We start from the raw sequence: 19,569 nt of genomic DNA on the forward strand, positions 1-19,569 counted from the left end.
TGGTCTTTGAGTGCTGAGTTTCTTGGGGCTGGGGTTGTAGCTCAGTGGTAGGGCACTTGCCTAGCAAGAGCGAGGCCTTGGGTTTGATCCTCAGCACCACATAAAAATAAATAAATAAAATAAAGGTATTGTGTCCAATTACAACTAAATAATAAATATTTAAAAAAAACCCAACTATTTCTCAGAGTGAAGTCTGGTCCTTGAGCGGAACCTCTGACAGTCCTGAGAACCGGGAATTAGAGGAGCGCAAGAAAGGCGTTCCCTCAGGATGCTGGGTGTGGTCGGAGCCTGCTGAGCATGTGCACACACGCATGTACCTGTGTGTCTATACACGCATATATGCACTGTGTATGTGTGCATATATGTGTGCGTGTGTGTGCACACATGTGCAGTGGAAATGAAACAGGCTGCACTGAGGCCCAGCCCTCTGCCAGGTGGGCTGGTCCCTGGGCTGGCCTGGCCTGTGTGGGGCCACTACTGACCACCTGTTTGTTACGGCAGGCTCCTTTCACTCTCAGCTGACTGCTGTGGGACCATGTTCCATGAGTGTAGGGAACCGGACGGGAAGGCAGATTTGGAGCTATTTCCCAGATGGTGGTGTCAGGAATAAAGAAAGGCTTATTACTCACTTGTCCTTTGGGTCTTCAAAGCCCTAAAAAAGGAGAGAGAAAGAGAGGAGAGAGAGAGAAGTGTGAGAACAGAGAGCATGGAGGACATGCAGGGAGTGAGCTGGGCCTGTGAGGAGGTGGCCAGTTCTTGCTCACTGCGGTCTCTCAAAGCACTGGACACAGAAGTCTGCCCCTTCCCTCCCTCCCTCCCTCTGGTTGGTGACAGTGAGGTTCTTCTGAGGCATGGGTCCATGCTAGATGCTGGGGACACTGATGCCATTCCATCCACTGCAAAGTCCCTGTGACTAAGCTCTTCCTGATCCCCACCCCCCGTGGACTCCTCCCCTTATCCCAGCCTCCATACCGCCCCCCACTCCTCCTCACACATGTAAGGCACAAAGAGCACACAAAAACCATGGGAATTCACAGGTTCTTCACTTAAAAATTTCAACTCCAGATACCTGCAAAAAATTTGTTTTGGTATCTGAGAACCAATGTATTTCTGCCAGGCTGGACTTTGGGGGCACTCTGGAGGTAAGGAACACCTGCATGGGTTTGGCTGCTGTTTTGTGTTTCTGCAGGGGGCCGGGGGTGGGAAATGGGCACTGGTCTTTGCTGATCATCAAACTCAAAGCCCTATTTAGCCTGTGCCAGGGTCTAACCAGCTGTGGTAGAATGGAGGGTCCCTACAGTGGGAAGGAGCAGAATCCAGAAGGCAGTGGAGGTGACAAACAGCCCTCAGACTTGAAGTTCCAGATAAGGCTTGAGCTTCCAGGACAAAGACAGGGAATGGCCCCTTGTCTCTGTGGCCCAGTGTGGAGCACTACTGTACAAAAAGGGAGTTCAGCAAATGTTGGGTGAACCAAAAATCCAAACAGATCTTGCTTCATCCCATCAAGGATATGGTTTAGAGATATAAGAAGAGGGGCTGGGCTGGGGTTGTAGCTCAGAAGTAGAGCCACATGCATGAGGCATACCGTCTACCATGCATGAGACACTGGGGTCGATCCTCAGCACTATATAAAAATAAAATAAAGATATTATTAAAAAAAAAAAGAAGAAAGAAAGAAGAGGGGCTGTTCTCCATGAGCTTTCAGGTGCTGAAACAGACATGGCGTCCATGCAGCTTCAAGGTGCTGTGCCTTCTATTCTATCCTCAGCTAACCACTCCCTGAGCCTCAGCAGGTCCACCTGGGGTGGGGGGCACATTCAAGGACCAACAATTTCCAGTGCTCTGAGCTGCTCCTAGCTCAACCCAGGAGGGCCTGTCAGTTGTCTCCCAAGGCTCTGTCTCTTTGCTACAAGACCTGTCCTACTTTGCTATCACTCAAATGGGTGCTCTGACTGAGGACGAACCTATCCCTGAAGTGCCCAGGACCCCTTGGAACACAGCATGACCAGCAGAGAGGAGAGCACCCTACAGATTACTGCCATGAGATGCTAATGCTCTAGCATCCTTCCATAGATTGGCAACAAGTTTATTAAGCAACCAAGAACAATCGAGCTCTATTATACATACGCCCATCTCTACAGATCAAAAACATCCTAAAGTGCTTTTAATTTAATTTTCTATTGTTTAATTTATTCTAATGAGTTATACTAAAGTGTTTTGAATAAACATGTTTCTGACTTTCTCCAGTGTCCCTTAGGTCATCTGCTAAGGCAGATGTTGGGCACCCACTTTTCCCTACGGTGCAGAGGTGGGAGCCAGGTGCACACACGGTGCCATGTTGGTCTGGACAGCTTAGCATCTGGTTGAGTGGTGCATTGATTACAGGGCAGAAATTCTTTTGGTCCATAAACCACAGCAGTGAGGTTACTGAAAACAGACCTGGGCTCAGTGGTAGAACACTTGTCTAGCAAGTGTGAGGCCCTGGGTTCAATTCCCAACATCACAGAAAAACAAAAATCAAAACACAGTCCACCAGACTGGGTGCAAATCCACCTCCCCCACCCAGCTCATTGGAGCTAGGATATGAGTCACTTCACCTCTCCCAGCCTGCTGGTCCCTCAGAGAGCACAGAGCTTTCCTGGGGTTGGTTACATAAGCTCAGTCCATAGGCTTCCCATCATCAGTCTCTGTTTAATAAATAATCTTAAGAGGATGTTACGACAGGCGTGCCTGGCAGAGACCTGCACAGCTCCTCATAGAATTCAAAAGCCAAGAAAAATTGGATAAAGATTTCAAAAAACCTCTGGGTGTGGTGGCACACACCTATAATCCCAGCAGCTTGGGAAGTTGAGGTAGAAGGATCATGAGTTCAAAGCCAGCCTCAGCAACTTAACAAGGCCCTAAGCAACTCAGCAAGACCCTCTCTCTAAATAAAATATATAAAGGGCTGGAGAGGTGGCTCACTGGTTGAGTGCCCCTGAGTTCAATCCCTGGTACTCCTTCCCCCTCACCCGACCAAAAAAAAAAAAAAAGATTAAAAAAAACCCAAACTGCCAGTCCCAAATTAGAACTTTTTAACTGCTCTGTTGCAGTTTCATGGACCCCACCCCTCCACCTTCAGTGGGCTATTTCTTTTTAAAAAACTCCCCTGTGCGTTGGAATTCAGGGCAAAAGCTCTTCTTTTTCGTATCTTTCTCAGAAGATTTCTGTCAAGTTTAACTCCAAAAGTGCATGGCTTGCTCAGCTGCTGCAGGAACTGCCTCTGTCCCCAGCTTAGAGATTCCCATTGGACAGACTGAGATGGGGCCAGGCAGGGATGGATAATCAAGGGTCACTGTGCCCAGTCAAACAGCAGGGAGGCCGGGCCTCCCCTCTTTTCCTTTCCTGGGTGAAGCAGTTCACACTGGGAGGAGCATTCTCCTCTCTCCAGAATCCCTTCCCCAGTTACAGCCCTTCCTGCTAATCCTTCCAAGGCTCCTTATCCTAACAATGATGAATCTGTCTGCCAAACAGGTGCTGATAGTCCAAACAGCCTCTTTTAGGACTGAAATGACTAAAGATGCAGCTTATACCAAGTGTCACTAAAAAATAACTTCCCTAGGATTTTAAACAGAGAACGTGATTTACCACCAGGCCCCTGTCCTCCTCGCTGGCTGCTCCCTGCTTCCTCTCCACCTCTCTGCCTCCCCTTCCTCGCCCTCTCTCCTCCCCACTCTTCACCTCCAATGCCCCTCCATCTCACCCCTCCCTCCCTTCCTGACCAGCCCAGTCATGTGGCTACAGTCTGCAGGACTCAGGTGACAACGGTTGCCACCTGCTCTTCGCTTTGTGGAGGGCTGCTGGGGCAAGGGAGAGTGGTGGCCAGAGCCTGTGGTATTGACCAGGTCTGCAGATGTCCAGGTTCAAAGCCCCGGGGGAAACCAAGCCTCTCCCGTATGCTCCCTGGTCACACCAGTGTCCCTCAACCAGCTTATGTACCTACAGAATGTTAGGCGGAGGTCTGACCAATCATTTCCCTCCTGCACACTTCCTTGAAACCTGTGTCATCTGCTGCTGTTGGCTAGAAAGGAGGGGTGACTGGGCGCCCAGCCTGTCCCCTCCTTCAGGCTGCTGGCTCCCCATGTTGTGTGTCTCTCGTTCCTTCAGCTCCATCTAAACTCCATCTGATCCACAGACCCCGACTGGAGGATGCCTGGGCTAGCAGCCCACTCCAGCTTATTCACACATTAAAACCACCCCCCTCAGCCCTCCCCATCAGGGTGGCTTCCACCTGGCCAAGAGGTGCCTTTGAACTGAGCAGGGGCCTGAGAGGTGGTGGCCACACTCTTGGCACAAAGAAATGCTACTGCTCTAACCTGGCTTCCTGTCATTCTCCTTCCTCTCCTTCCGACTCCTAATTCTATCTTCCTGTCATTTCTGCCAGAGCCCAGCAGTGTCCTGAATTAGCCTGTCCCTGGTTTACGCAGTGATAGCTGGAGTGTCTGTGCCCTGAGGCAGGCAGGGTGCCTGAGGTGGAGATGTCAGTCCTACGTACCCAGCTGGAAGGATGGAGTCAGAGGGAAAGGGGGTGTTTCTCAGCACAGAGGGCAAAGGGACCATCACCCAACCCTTGCCAGAAAGCCTTGGGATGGTTTCTGAGCAACTGACTCAAAAGATGTGACTTGAAGCTGGGCGAGGTGGCACACGCCTTAATCCCAGCGGCTTGAGAGGCTGAGAAAGGAGGATGGTGATTTAAAGCCATCCTCAGCAAAATGTGAGGTGCTAAGCAACTGAATGACACCCTGTCTCTAAATTAAAAAATACAAATAGAGCTGGGATGTGACTTAGTGGTTGAGTGGCCCTCAGTTCAATATCTGGTATTAAAAAAAAAAAAAAAAGATGTGACTTCAATTGCCTGGGAAATGCAGTAGGTGCTAGAAGGGAGTCTGGAAGGCCAGTGTCCACCCAGCTCCCCAGGGCCTCACCAAACAGTGCCAAGACCCAGCCAGAGGCCCTGACAGGATCATGAGTCTGGCTGGAAGGGCCCACTCCCAGCCTACACCAGCGGTTTCTGCCAGGAGAGAGGAAGGGGCACTGAAGCTCTGTTCCCATGCCGTATTCAGCATGCCACAAGATGTTAGGTGTGCCAGCTCCTTGTCCAAAGTTGGGGTGAGCCCACTTACGTTCCCCAGACTCCCCCAGGCAACCAGAGGGTCTTGGGCCAGTTCTCACACTCCTAGAAAACCCTGGCCCTGGACCATGTCACCTGCTCACCCTTCTGCCAGCTACTCACCATCCGCTTCATCTCCTTGGACACCTGGTTGCCGCCCAGGTGGTTGTAGAATGGGCGTTCAGCCCCCCAGTGTGGTGGGTTGTGCCCGATGGAATTGGTTCTCTGGCGGTTCATCTTGGCAATCATGGCCTTCTCTTCTTTCTAGAGAGCAACACAGATACATCAGCCTGTGGGCAAGGCCACAGGAACGCAGTACCTGGCCAGGCAGGGGCTGAGGCAGCCGCACCTGCCTCTCTGAACAACCCTGGAGCCCAGAGGTCTGCCAAGAACCCGGAGCCTCCAAACTCCCAACACCTGGCTGGCCCCAGGGGAGAGTGGCAGAAGGTGATGAGCCCTGGTCTTGTGAGAAAGCAAACGGCAAGGAGTTCTCCCTGCAGGTCTGGCCACAAGATTCTACCCTGGTGCCTCTCAAAATCAAATGCCATATCCTTCCCATTGGGTTGCCTAAGCTCCCCAAGGCTTGAACCACTGCTGGCTGCCTGTGCTCCTCCCCACTGCCTCTGGGCACTCAGAGGGTGGGTGAGGTGGGGAAGGGGCTAAGCCTCACCTCTGGTCTCCCCGGCAGCCAGGCTGGCACAAGTCTGGGCCTCCCACCCTGCAAGCTACAGAATCACAGCAGACTCTGCTATTGGGATGCATGGGCCAGTGCAGGGCAGGGCTCTCAGCCTACTGCCTCAGGACTGGGCAGAGCTGGTGCTAAAAGTGCCCAGAGGCTGATGGAGGGAGAGGGGACCTGGGACTCCAGTCTCCACTCAGCTTCTCCCAAATAGGCACGTTCTAGCAGAGAGGGCAGTAAGTAGGACAGGCCACTGTTGCCCAGAAGGCTGCTTCCACAGAGGTCTGGGTCACTGAAATGAGGAGATTCAAGGGCTGACACAATTGTACAAAGACACAAAAGGAGACGGGGCAGGTACTTATGGGCCCACACTCTCCCAGCATCTGTCTGTTCACCCGTCTATCCTTCCAATTGGGTTCTAGGGGTGGAGGACTGGGGACGCCTGAGGCACCCCCCCAACTCCCTCCTTCCTTGGAGGTGGTGCTGGGGAGCACTCAGCCTGCCTCAGCTGACTCTGCTGGGATGGGGGGCTGTCCCTCTCTCTCTGTTACTCTGTCCCAAAAAACAGTCTCTTCTGGACCACTTGTCAATTGGAGGAACCAAGGCCCAGGGAACTCAGGGCGGGAAGGTGGGCTGTGAACCAGGGACCCCAAGGAAGGATGTGGGAAGAGGGTCCACAAGGATTTCAGTTCATTTATACTCTGGCCAAAGAACAAGCAAATTGTTTACAACTGTGCAGGTTAAGCCACGAGGAGCTCTCTCCAAAGTGCTCTTCTGGCTGTCTGCAGAGGGGAATCAATATGACTCACTGCAAGGACCCTGCAACAGGATCTTGCCCTGGGGGTTCATGCCCCTCTGATGTCCCCCTGAGGGTAGACACCTGCCCTAACTTCCACACCTCCTCTTAAAAACCTAGTACTTCGGTCACCCAAGACTTTCTTCTCTGAACTGCCCTCACAGTGACTTTGTGTTTGGTCTAATTTCTCAGGAAAAGAAACAGGGAAGCTTTTCTCTACCAAAGGGCACTGACCGACAGATCAACTCAACGGAAGGACTGAGAAGTCAAAGACATTTTAATTTAGGGAGAAATATAAAATGTTCTCTTCATTCGCTTTAAAAATTAAGAACATGGAACATGTCACTATTAAAAATAGAACACCAAAGTCAGCTAATAATTCAGTTTTAGATTCTGGCAAGTTTGAGCTCAGACAAAGGGGAAGAAGAAAGAGGCTAGACAGTGAAAAGGGAAAAGAGAGATTCCAGAAACACATGTATAGATATAAGTGGAGCTGGCTGCCCATATCCATGGGGAGGGCGGAACAAGAGGCCGGGTGGAGAGCAGATATACAGTAAGTGCACATATCCTTGCTGCTTGGGCTCCATCCAGCGGCCTTCTGAGGCTCTGTTGCTGCCTGATTTGAAGCCCGTTGAATTTTTGCAACAGAAGCAGAAACCAAACCAAATCTTTGCCATCATCTTTGGCAAGGCCTTCCTCACTCTCCCGTCTTTTCTAAGATGCAGAAGCCACAACTACATTAGGAATTCACGACTTTTGCTCAAGAGATGAAGGAGAAGAGACCATGAAAATGCTCCTCTCCAAAAGGAACAGAGCCCTCAGCCCACGCCCCCAGCCCTGGCCCACAGACCCGCTTCTGGGTGCAGCGCAGGATGAGGAAAGTCTCTATGCTGTGCTCCTTGAGGTAGGCGTTGCGCTCGCCCCCACAGCCGGGCTCCACTTCGTAGTCCCCGTTCAGGTAGTTGAGTGTGGCCTTGGTGATGTGGATTCGTCTATGGGCGGAGAGGAGATCAGGATGGGGAAGGCAGAAAATGCAAGCTCAGAACTAACCCTCCCATGCAAAACCAAACTGCAGTTCTGAGTCAACCATGATTCAAGGCCCAGGACCCCAAACTCCGGCTCAGATGTACATCCTTCCCATATTATCAAGATGGCCCTTGGAGGCCAGTTTTCAGAAAGCTCACACCTACTACACCCACACCATCTCACACCTCACCTCCTAGTACTGGCCTCTATGTCAGCTTCAGTCTTGAAAACCTTTCCCTTCTGCTCAGAACTCTACCCCATCACCACAGTTTTTGTAAGCCCCCTCGCCCCTGGCAAAGGGAGATCATGATGATGTTCTCTACAACTTGACCACACTGTGATTTAAATAAGTCAAGGAATCCCTGCTTCAGTTCTACCAGCCAGATGGATCTCCCTCCCTTCCACCCAGCCCTGCCTGTTCGGGATAGTTCCCAAATGGGATTGAGCAGGAAGCAAAGTCTGGGCCCTCACTCACCCTGCCTTGCCACCAGCCTCCATGTGGTTGGCCAGCGTGACGTCGTTAGACCAGACGTCGAACTGCCACTTCCTGAGACCAAGGACACCGCAGTGTACTCGCCCGCTGTGAATTCCCACGCGCATGTTCACGTTCACCCCAGTCACCTCCCGGACCAACCTGGGGATGGAGTAGGGGTAAGGCTGGGGGAGGGTCAAGGGTCAAGCACACAGGTGGGGGTGAGGCTGGAAGGCAGGGCTCGGGGAGAGCATTGGAAGACATAGGAGTTAAAAGGCATTTCTCTGGTCCAAACTAAATAGAATCTAGAATGTTCAACCTGAAAGGGACTGGGAGTAGGCGCTGCAGGTGCTTGGTCCTGGTGCTCAGGGGCACTAAACTGAGGCACTATTCCTGCCTTGTCCACAAGGTGGCGTAGTGCCTCGCACTGTAGCCCAGGGTCCCACTGCCTCCCCTCCAGAGGGCACCGAGGGCCATTGCTACCTTCAGTCAATTAGATTGTATTCAGAGAAATGCAAATGTAGCTTAGTGTCAACTAGAACCCAATAGGGAAGTTACAGCCACTCTAAACCCCAATCATAATGCTCTATGGATAAGACAGAGATGGCTTTTGGATTATCTGTTTATTGGATTTATCCACATTGCTGCTTCTCTGACATTAGCAGGATGATGGAGAAAAGCGATTAACTGGGTTTCAAGGGAGCACATATTCCCTACTCAGGAGATAAAAGGAATCTGGGAAGATGCAGGGGTCTAGGAGGGTTTCATGTCCTATGGGATGCCCCCAGGCCCTGTTTATCCAGGGGTCCCCAGAAATGTAGATGGGCCCTTCACTTATAACCTCCTATGCTAAGGGAGAGGGGGAGGCAGACTGGGAAGGAGGCTACATGTCAGTGGCTGGTGCTCCCAGGCCTGCCCACAGTCTGCAGAAGAGGGCACAGGTGCCAGGGTGTACACATTTTGTACTTTTGAGGTACTGGGAGCCTCTGATACGCCAGGGATGACCACTTGGCCAGTCATGGGACCAGTAGTCTGATGTGGCCTAGTGGGTAGGACCACCCCTTGAACTCCGGGCTTATCACCCCACTTGGCCCCCATCAGGGAGAGGGAAGATGGCAGGGGAGATCTGTCATCCATCATTTCTCTTGTTCTGGGATCAATTTGGTCAGCCCATGTATGACCAAATGTATGCAGAAGGACACTTGCTTAGGAGTTTTATGCCTTGGTGTTTTTTCCAGGGCTGCCTCCTTGGTGAAGCCTCTTTAAACCCCCTGAGTGGAACCAACTGCCCCCTCCTCATAGAGTTTGCCTCTCTTACCTTGTTCTGTCCACGTGAAACATCTGATCAATGTTAGTCAATGGGAGTCCTGGCCTGTCCTCCTTAATATACTCTGCACTGCTGGATGAGGGACTATCTAGCCCAGACATGCAGGGGACACCTGGTGAATATCAACAGACTTGGCCACCTTCCTAGCCATCCACTCTGACCTCTGACTTGGCCATCTGTCTTTTCCTTTGCCCCTGTCCAGGCTACTCCTAAAGTCCAGAGTTACTGAACCTGGACACAATCTCTGACCTGCTCCCCTGGCTGACATGCAGGCTTGGATTGTCCTCATTTTACAAAATCCAGGGTTCCTTCAATGGCTAGTGATGACCAAGACATGGCCCAAGAGCCTTTTTGCTATTGCCCCCAGGAAGGGTGGAGTCTCTGAAACGGGAACTCCTGTTATGAATCTACCCACTAGGATTAGGCCCTGTTGAGCTGTTTAACCCTTGTGAGCCCAGCTCTCCCATCCGGGAGGAAGTGAGGCCAGTGGGTTCTACCCCGGCTGGGAGTTTATGAGAAGACCCAGGAGTGTGAGGCCCACCCGGGGCACTGCCATGACTGCCAGCTTCTCCCCCTGCCTGGAGCCTGCAGAGTCCTCCCCCTGGTGCCTCTACTGGGTGAAGCACCCCCATGTGGGTGGTAAGGAGCCCTGGAGAAGCCACCAAGTCTGGAGGTGTAGATCTGCCTCCCGGTTGGGTGGGGAGATGGCTCTGCCCCGTGGTTGTCCTGCTTCCATCTGTCCAGTAGGCCAGGCAGGCATTACTTAGTTTGTGGACGGTCTCCCTTGAGTGCGGAACTTACGAAATGGCCTCGATCATGTCCATGCCCATCTCCACGCAGCAGTGGGCATGGTCAGCCCTGGCTTCTGGCAGCCCCGAGACACAGTAGTAACAATCCCCCAGGATCTTAATACGTAAACAGTGATTCTCCTGGAAAGCAAATTGATTTTTTAAAAAATTAAAAAGAAATGGGAAGCAAACAGATTCCCCACAGACCCTAAGCCAGAACTCAGCCTAGTCCCAGGCCAGGCTTATCAGGAGGCATGGGAGAAGGAGGTGGGGGGTCAGCCAATGGGCTGAACTGCTCAGAAAGGCATTCCAGTTCCCCAAGCCTGGAGCGGCAGTCCACCATGGCGCAGTAATAAGGGCAGCCTTGTCAGCTCAGGGAAGGTCCCATGCCTGGGGTGAGAATCTCTGGTTCCACTCCATGTCCCAGGAGCACACTCAGACTCCTGACCCAAGATCTAGAAACAGTTTTGATTCTTCTTCTTATATATAAAAAAAGACTTTAGCAGCAGAAATGAGCTTGAACCAAACCCTTCCCTGACCCTCAGCCCGTCCGAGAGGTCTGTCAAAAAGAGTTCTGCTAAATCAGCAAGCACAGGAGTGCCACAGAGCCAAGGCAATTGCCACTGCTGCTGCTGAGTGACAGGTGCCCCAGGCCACCACTGATCTATAATTAGGAGATGAATTGTCATTAATCATCAATTGCAGGCTGCCCGAACCTGGCTCCCAAAGGTTACTCCACAAAGCTGGGACCCTGGGACTCAAATGGCCAGGTGGCCTGGAGTCCTGAGGTCCATCTAACACCCAGGCAGCATGCCTCATTCACTTTGTCCAAGATCAGTGATGAAGCCACCATCTAGCAACCTCAGAGGCCCTGGACAGGCCCTGACCAGCATCACCCCTTTATCCACAAACAGGCGTGGCATCCATGTGGAACAGGGGCCATTTCCACATGTCAGTGGACATTGTTTGAAGTGGCCACTTAGATGCAATGACTCTACAAAGGCCTCGAGTACCACCTGAAGCCATGGACTGGGAAAGGACGACCGTCTGTAAATGGGGACCCAATGGAGGAGCATGTTCTCCACCCCCCTGCTGCTGTGGGGCGTTGCTTCCAATTTGTCCAAATGTCGGGGAATCTTCTTTATGAAAGCCTCTAGGGGTAGCATTTGGCTGCTCACAGGCCAGGTGGGGATTCAGACTCGTTCTCTTACTACCCTGGCCAACTTCATCAGGAATGTGATCACACAGCATCTAATCTGCCTCACACAGAAATCCCGCTGGGGTTGGGGCAGAATGCCTCCCAGGGCTTGCCACCCCTTCCACAGACAGGGCATGGAGAAGGCCCGGCTCACTCCCCCAAGGCCAGTAAAGCACCTCCAGCTGTGTGATGTCTGGGCTGACCTGGAGCGTGAGGACACAGCCACTGCCTGAGCAGTCCCTCTGCCCATCGCTGGTTCCTAGCAACAGGTTCTCCCAGCAGGGCACAGCCTGGCATGGGCCCACCCTGGGGGTCAGCAGGGGCTTGACCACAGGGCCCTCGACTGCCCAGACCGGGCCACCCTCTGGCCCAGGCCCAGAGTGACTCACCGCAGCTAGCTTGTCAAAGCGGGCGAAGAGCTCGTTGAGGGTCATGACCAGTTCCTGGGCAGTGCACTGGGAGGCCAGGCTGGTGAAGCCCTCGATGTCAGCAAACAGGATGCTGGGGAGACAGTGGAGGAGGAGACCCTGCTGTGGTCCGAATGTTCGTGTCCCCTGGCATTCCTATGTCATCTTGTGCCCAATGTGAAGGTGCTGGAGGTGGGAGGTGATCGGGTCATGATGGTGGAGCCCTTGTGAATGGGATTAGGGCCCTCGTGAGAGAGAAGAGAGCTTGCCTCCTCAGGCTCTGCTCTCTCCACGTGTGCATTTGCTGGAATGGCCATCTGAAATCCAGAAGAAGGCCCTCACCAGAACTCCCTCATGCTGGCCCCCTGACCTTGGACTTCCAGCCTCCAGAACGGTGAGAACTAAATTTCTGTTGTTTACAAGCCACTTGGTCTGGTATGCTGTTCCAGCAGCCCGAACAGGTCTAAGGCAGACCTCTGTGAGGAAGGAGAGGCTGAGGCTGCAGCCAGGACCCAGCTGGGGCCCCTCAGGGCTTAAGAAGACTGGCCATCAAGAGTCCTGGGGGATCCAGATGGCTGGTAGGTAGGGCACAGAGCCCTTTCCCTGGAGAGCTGAGGATGTTGGTCTCTCCCACTCACTGGGAGCTGCGTTTCTGTTCTCCTTTGTGAACTCTCACCATACCCTCAGTCTCAAGCAAGAGGACAGGAGGGCTGAGTGGCATGAGGCCTGAGGTATGTGCCTTATGAAGGCATGAGAAAGAGAGGTTACCTCTCAGGCCTGCCCATTTGGACTTGGAGCAGCTTCCTTGAGGTGGTTGGGCCTGGATAAGGGCCCTTCTATACACCTGCTCTGGAAAGTGTTTCAGGTCAGAATGGTGCACTACCAAGATCTCATTTCCCTGTCTCCTACAGAAGGGGACACAACTCTAAGCAAACCCAAAGCCCTCCATCCCAGGGAATCCTCTGGAAGGGAGAGATTAACAGAGGCCCAGGGAGGAAAGGGAAGACACACGACCAGTGAGTCTCTGGAAGCCGGCTCCTTCTAGGCACGCTGTCAGATGCACCACCTGGCTCTGGATCTTACATTCACTTCTGGGGCTGATGTCCCTTAGGTTGAAAATGTTTTCCTTTAAAACAGACTACCAGAGGGAAGGCCACAGGACCAGAATGTGTAAGGGCCCCCAGAGGATCTTTCCCTTATAAGGGACACAAAAATGTAATAACTCTCATGCATTGAGCTGCTCCTGGTGGCCCAGCACCAAGCTGTGAGCTTTCAAAGGGTCCTCTCACTAAGTCCTCCAAACAGCCCTGCAATTAAGGGGCTGGCGTCCTCCTGTCCCCCCTGACCCAGAGCAGAGGCTAAACATGGGGGAAGCAGGAGATAGCAGCATGGGCCTCTTCCTCCAAGGCCTGGGCTCTTCCCACTGCACCTTCCTGAGGCTCCACCATGCACATCATGAATGTAGAACTAAATACCTTTTGTCATTTTAACCAAAAATGTGTGTTGGTATCTTAAGCATGTCTTTTTATTTTTATTGAATATGGACAAATTACGATTGTATATATTTAAGGGATACAAAGCGATATTAGTCACACACAGCGTAGAGGAATGGAATCAAGCTAATTAACATATCTATTATTGTATTATAAATACTTCCCATTTAGTCCTCTTGTCGGAATGAAACTGTACCCTTAATGAAGCAAGTCTTTTTACTCTGATGAGTTGACACCTGAGGTCTCCCAGACCCCTCAGGCCTAGACAACTCCCTGAGACAGCAAATGACCTGCCTTGGTGTAGGCCTTTCATATGCAAACCAACCAATGGCCGCTGGGCCACTAGGCCATTGTCCCAGGGGCAGCTCCCACACCCCAGAGTCCCATGAAATTATTCCAGGTGGCTGTTCATAAACCTCCTTACCCTGCCTAGCCAGGTCCTTCCCAAGGAAAGCACAGTGGAGGCCCAGCCTGTGCCTTTTTCCCTGGTCTGCCTATGTGGCTCCATGTGGTATGTCCCTTCCTCTTGGGAACTATAACAGTCTTTTCAAGAGCAATCGTCTCCTGGTCTGTTGGCCTCACCATACCCGAATCACAATAAAACCCCCTGCATTCTGAATACACTGTTTAAACCTGCTTACGGGCACACACTCATTTAAGCCTGACCACCCCATGAGGTTAGTATGCTCCTTTTACTGGCAAGAAAACTGAGGCTCAGAACTGTGGAGTCACCAGCCCAAGGCCACACGGGCAACTTGGCTCCACACTCAGGAGTAGAACAAACTGACAGCATGCTGACTATCAGCCCCACAGTCATTTAATAAAAGCATAATTCAATGCCCTGGCACTGAATCAGGGGAGGCAGAGAGCAGGTATGAGTGGTCATAGGTGGGTTTGTGCTGTGGCCCCTGGGGCAGGTACAGGACTCTACCAAAAGGGGCCATTCTAAGCAGCTGCTCGACAGACACAAGGCAAACCCAGGGAATGTGGATAGGCTGGGCCACCAGGGAATGCATCCCAGGCTTCCGCCAGGCTGGCCTCCCAGAAAAAGCACAGAAGGACAGCTCCCAGGCCTGCGCCCAGAGCCATCCCCAGCATCTACCCCTCCGCCAGCCCCAGCCTAGATCAGCAGAGATGACTGCAGGAGGGTCGGAAAGAGTGTGAGAAGTAGGACAGGCTGCAAATGGGAGGATGATAAGGACAGGCGAGGCGACATTGCCCCCCTAGGCCACAGGACTCAGGACACCAGAAGGCTGCTCCAGAGTGGGGGGTGAGGCGGGGTGCAAATCCTCCAACTTTGATGAGGCGCAGCTGCCTGGCACATGACTTCACCACGTCACTCAGAGGGTGTCTGGGTGACAGCACACAGATCCCCATCCTGGCCCACCTTGTCCCTTTCTCTCAGGAGGTCATCCCACTCTACCCACTGGGACAAGTTCTCTCCCAGTCTCCATAAAACCACTTGTCACATAGTAGACCTGGAAATTCTTCTTTATCTCTCGAGACTTCAAACCAAGGGAAGCTGGGATCGAGATCTGCATGGGAGACAAGGAATGTGTTCAGCCAGTGTCCCCTTGACCCACTCCAGGGTTTCCAACCAAGGCCACTGGCTGCTCCTCCCTGGGTCTGAAGCTACACAGCAAAAGCCTGGCTTTGGCAGCTGTGAAACCTCTCGGGTAGGAAGAGGAGAGTCCTCCGACCCAGCAGAGACAGGGCGGCATGTTACCTGAGAGGCAAGCCTGGGAATCCCAGGGCCTGGCTCCGGATGGCTCCAGCAATATTCGCAGAACCAATGGTTACACAGTTACCGAGGACACGTGCCGGGAGACAAGGGAGCAACATGGGTGTGTGAAGGGCCACAGATGGCTTTGAAACGTGACCTCCTTCCAGGCTCCTGGGCATCTACCCCTCTGGCCCTTCCAGAGGCTTCCACCAGCTGCTGAAGGATTAGGGAGGGCAGGTCGGCCACCACCAGCCAGGAATGAGGGTGCTGGGAGCACAGCTCGGCTTCTAGCCTGGGAACTCATATGGGGTCCCTGAGGTCCCGACTCTGAACTCGCCACAGCCTCTCCTACACATTTGTGGAAACTGCCACCTCACATTCCTCACACCTCCCGTCAGAGGCAGAGCCCCATCTCTCTGTGACTTCCAGGAGTATTCTGCTTGGCATCTGTCACCTCTGGAGGCTCCTCTGTTTTTTGAGACTATCTGTTCTGCTGACCTCCCTGGTGGTTCTGCAGCCCATTTCACAAGCCAGCGCTGGGCCCAGGCGAGCGAGCAGGCACCAATTCATTGATGAGCTCCCACTTGAGAGCTCATCTTGGCCACAGGACTAGGCACTTGTGGCAGGTGCCCAGACGCAGGGGGAGGGCCTATGCAGCAGTGTGCCTCCTTAATTGCCTGACACCGTCACTCATGCTCTCCTGCCTCCCACTCCAAGAGGGGGAGCACGAGGTTCTTCATCCCAATTACTCACAGGCCCCTTGGCCTTCCCTGCAGCCTCAGCTCACCTGTCCACAGGCATTTTGCATGATGCGCCTTTCCTCTTGGCCATTCCCTCTTGCTGCCAAGAGGCCCTGGGACTTTAGGGAGTTGTCGGCCTCTGGCTCTGCTCCTGCACACAGGCACATCCTGCAGCACCACTGGACACCCCGGAGCTGATGCTCCTCGCTACCTGGGCAAGTCGGCACTGCTGACAAACAGTGCCCCTGCTCCCCTGCAGTCCTGAGCATTGCTGGGCACTCACCCCACATCCCACATGGAGCCAGGGAGCAGGGTTGAGAAGGGAGTGTGGCGAGGTCTCAACTCACCTCCTAGGCCCGGTGGGAAAAGCGGGGAAGGGGCCTCACAGGCCCTAGGTATATGGGGTGAGAGGCTGGAGTGGCTGGGCCTCTTCATCAGCCATCCATCTCTTTGTGACCAATAGGGCTGTCCCCTGCAGCCTGCCCCCTCCCTGCTCCAAATCATCCAGCCTGGAGAGTCACTTGAGTTCAAGCCCCCGGGAAGGTAAGGAAGATCAGTGAGTCACATCTATTAGGTGAGTTGGCACCACCAGGTGTGAACAGACACCCGCGGCTGTTTTCCAAGGGGTGGTAGAAAAAAGATGAGAGAGGAATAGGAGCTGCAGCAGCTGCCGAGCCATCTCAGGGCACAGGCTAGAAAAAGAAAAGGGGGAATGGCCAATGAGGGGGTACCAAACATACCAGAGTCTGCACAAAGTCCACCAAAGGGAGACTGCCCTAGGACAGACAGCTGCACCCTCTCACTTTCCCAGAGAAGGGAAAACTTCCTCCAGCAAGCAGAGTCCCACAAAAGAAGCTCCAGGGGCCAGGGTCAGGGCAAGTCCTGCCATCTACATTGCTAGCCTCAGGGCCTCCTGCAGACCCTACCTGTCCCTCCTGTCCCCCGCAATCCTACCCTGACCCATCTAGGCAATAGAACCTGCTGGAACACCGGTACACACTTCAGTTACACAGTCCTGCAAGACCTGGGGAAATGCTTCCTAAAGGGGACACACAAAAGAAGGAAGGAACTGTACCAAGACCCATGCAATCATTAGCAGACTCTGGGTGCTTTTGTTTTCCTCTCTATACTGCTCTTATTTTCCAATTTTTCTACGAAGAATACACATCTTCCCCGCCCCCCCCCCCCCCCCCCGGGCTGAGGACCGAACCCAGGGCCTTGCGCGTGCTAGGCAAGCACTCTGCCACTGAGCTAAATCCCCAACCCCAGAATACACATCTTTTGTATAATAAAAATACTTGCTTCTGAAGATTTTAAAGAAATCACTATACTACAAAAATATAAGTGTTTGCCAGGCTTGGTGGCACATATCTGTAATCCCAGCTACCCGGGAGGTTGAGGTAGGACGATATCAAGTTCAAGCCCAGCCTGGGCAACAGAACAAGACCACCATCCCAAAAGGACAAAAATAATAATTTTTTTAAAAAGGGGCAAAAGCCCATTTGTATCTACGGTTGGCATGGGAGTGGAGGTCATCATGCTTTCCTGATGCCAGGCCTGAGACAGGAATGCTGTGTTCATGGCTGGCTCTTCCTGGGGTTGGCTGGAGGGGCGTATTTTCCACCCTCTGCCCACAGGGGGCACAATCTGCCCATGGGTATCTGAGCATCTCAGACATTGTGGTGTGGTTATTGTAATTCAGAACCACACCATGACTGAGCCAGACGCCAGAGTAACCTGGGGAATGCAGCCAAGTCCTTGAAGGAGAGAGAGGAGATCATAACCTTTAAAGGGGGAAACGTTAGGGGGAAGTTGGGGGAGAGAAGGGACTAAAAGGGGAAGAAAGCAAAGCAGGACATCCCTCCCCAGACCCTAGGCATCCCCATATGTGGGGAGGGGTCTGGTTATTTCATTCCCAGACCAGGCGCAGCATCTTCTCTGCCAGGACCCTGGCTGCAGCCCCCAGTGCTTCCGGTACCTTCAAACTCAGCCTTGATTCAAGCCAATGAAGGAAGACCACTGCCCCCAGCAGCCCCCCCCCCATCCTGAAAGAAGTAGGGGGACAGATGGAGCCCTGGGAGAACTATTCTTTGGCAGGGGACCAGTGCTCCCTAGAAGAGACAGGCTTCTCTCCCTTCTCATAAAGAATCTGGAATGTTCCATTGCCCACCCCACTAGATCTGCTACCTTATAAACTAAAGGGCTCCAGTGTGCAGAGTCAGGTGCAGAGTGATCCTCATTCAGAAGGAACTGTGGCAGGAGGGAGAATCCTGGTGATCCCTGCCCTTCAGCAGGGTTCCTATTGTAACCATGAGTGAGACCTAAGTTGTTTAACATCTAAATGCTGTGAATTCCACCTCTCCTGGGTAGCTACCCACTCTTTGCAGGATGCCTCACCTGAGGTAAGCACATGGTGGCAACTGACCAATTACTTGTTTAGTATGTGTCTTCTCTAACAGAGGGGAGCTTCGCCATGTCAGTGATGGCGTGCACCTTAAATTCAAGTCGTGTCACGGAGCACATACCTCCAGTGTGTCCTAGAGCATGGTTGTCTCCACTGACAGGGACAGAGGTAAAAAATGAGTTGAATGGATGAGTGAATGGACAGGTCTATTCCAGGTTACAGATAAGAAAGTGAGGCTCAGACCAGGTGACATGCTCAAGTTCCCACAAGTCCCCAGCAGCAGAGTGGGGTTGTGCACCAGTCTGCTCAAGACGGACACTTGTCTTGCTCTACTCTACAGTGTGGCCACTCGGTGAGGGTGACCTGGCAGCACCTGCGTCTGGTCTAGGTCTACCTTTTACTGTGACCATGTGGTGTGGCTGATCTGCTTGTAGCCCCTTTGATCTCCTTCCTCCCAGGCAGAGCTCCTGACGCCCCCCCTGACCCCAGAGCAGGCTCTGCCAGCATGGCCCAGCAGCCCTCACCCCTCTCAGAAGTGGAGATGACATAGCCCCTGCCCTAACTGGGCACTGCCATCTGCATGGGGCACAGGTGGGTGGGGCAGGGAAGGAAAAGCTGGTAAACCACAGGCCCAGGGACCCCAGCCCCAGTGGGCTGCTCAGCTAGAGTGGTGACACAGTCCATCTGTCACCACAGCCAGGAGAGGCATCCAGGGTCTTAAGAGTGGGGTCTCCAGGGGTTTCTTGGCCTCTGGCCTGCTTCAACCCATAGCCAGTGCTGGCCCAGCACCAGAATGTTCTACAGGCTCCTTAGCCAGCCCCTGCTGGTACCCCAGGAACTGCATCGTGTGAACTCTTCTCCTCTGGGTCAGAGGACATTGAGGGGTGCCAGCCCCTCTCTATCTCCCTTCCCTACCAGGACAAATCCTGCTCCCCAAGACCCCATCAGTCCTTCTCCAGGCCCCTCTGTCACACTGTGAAGTTGGTTTACTCTGGTGGCCTTACTCTTGGTGGGGCTGGAGAACAGCATGTCGTCACCTTCTCTAAATACCACAACTCCATGGAGAATGGATGAATGTGACTTGTCACCCTCCATTCTCAGCTAGAGGATCCCAGGCCTTGCCTTTCTTTGCTGATAGAAGTGCGATAGGAATCATAGAGATGCCAGTAACAATAATCAATTATTGAACACTATTTACCAGAAACTGTGCTCAGCACTTCCTGTGTTCTTTCATGCACTCTTTACAGCCCTATTAAGTAGGCACTCTTGGTGCCCTATATTACAGATGAGGAAACTGAGGTTTAGAGCCACTCAATGACAGTAACTTTCCCTGGTCACAAAGCCAGGCAGGACAGGGCAGAGCTGGG

At 52.9% G+C, this 19,569-nt stretch overlaps 1 protein-coding gene across 1 annotated transcript in view; it reads right to left on the reverse strand.

Moving 5' to 3' along the window:
* Adcy5 (adenylate cyclase 5) overlaps positions 1–19,569 on the reverse strand; it is a 145,178-nt gene that overhangs the window by 30,956 nt on the left and 94,653 nt on the right. The window contains exons 4-9 of the mRNA XM_026394175.2: positions 11,825–11,936; positions 10,251–10,378; positions 8,126–8,284; positions 7,475–7,616; positions 5,273–5,413; positions 630–652 (exon numbers count right to left, since the gene is read on the reverse strand). Of these exons, the coding sequence (XP_026249960.1) occupies positions 630–652; positions 5,273–5,413; positions 7,475–7,616; positions 8,126–8,284; positions 10,251–10,378; positions 11,825–11,936 (705 nt within the window). The remainder of the gene's footprint in view (positions 1–629; positions 653–5,272; positions 5,414–7,474; positions 7,617–8,125; positions 8,285–10,250; positions 10,379–11,824; positions 11,937–19,569) is intronic.

This window comes from Urocitellus parryii, chromosome 2 (genome assembly GCF_045843805.1).
Source record: "Urocitellus parryii isolate mUroPar1 chromosome 2, mUroPar1.hap1, whole genome shotgun sequence".
In the NCBI taxonomy this organism is placed as follows: Eukaryota; Metazoa; Chordata; class Mammalia; order Rodentia; family Sciuridae; genus Urocitellus; species Urocitellus parryii.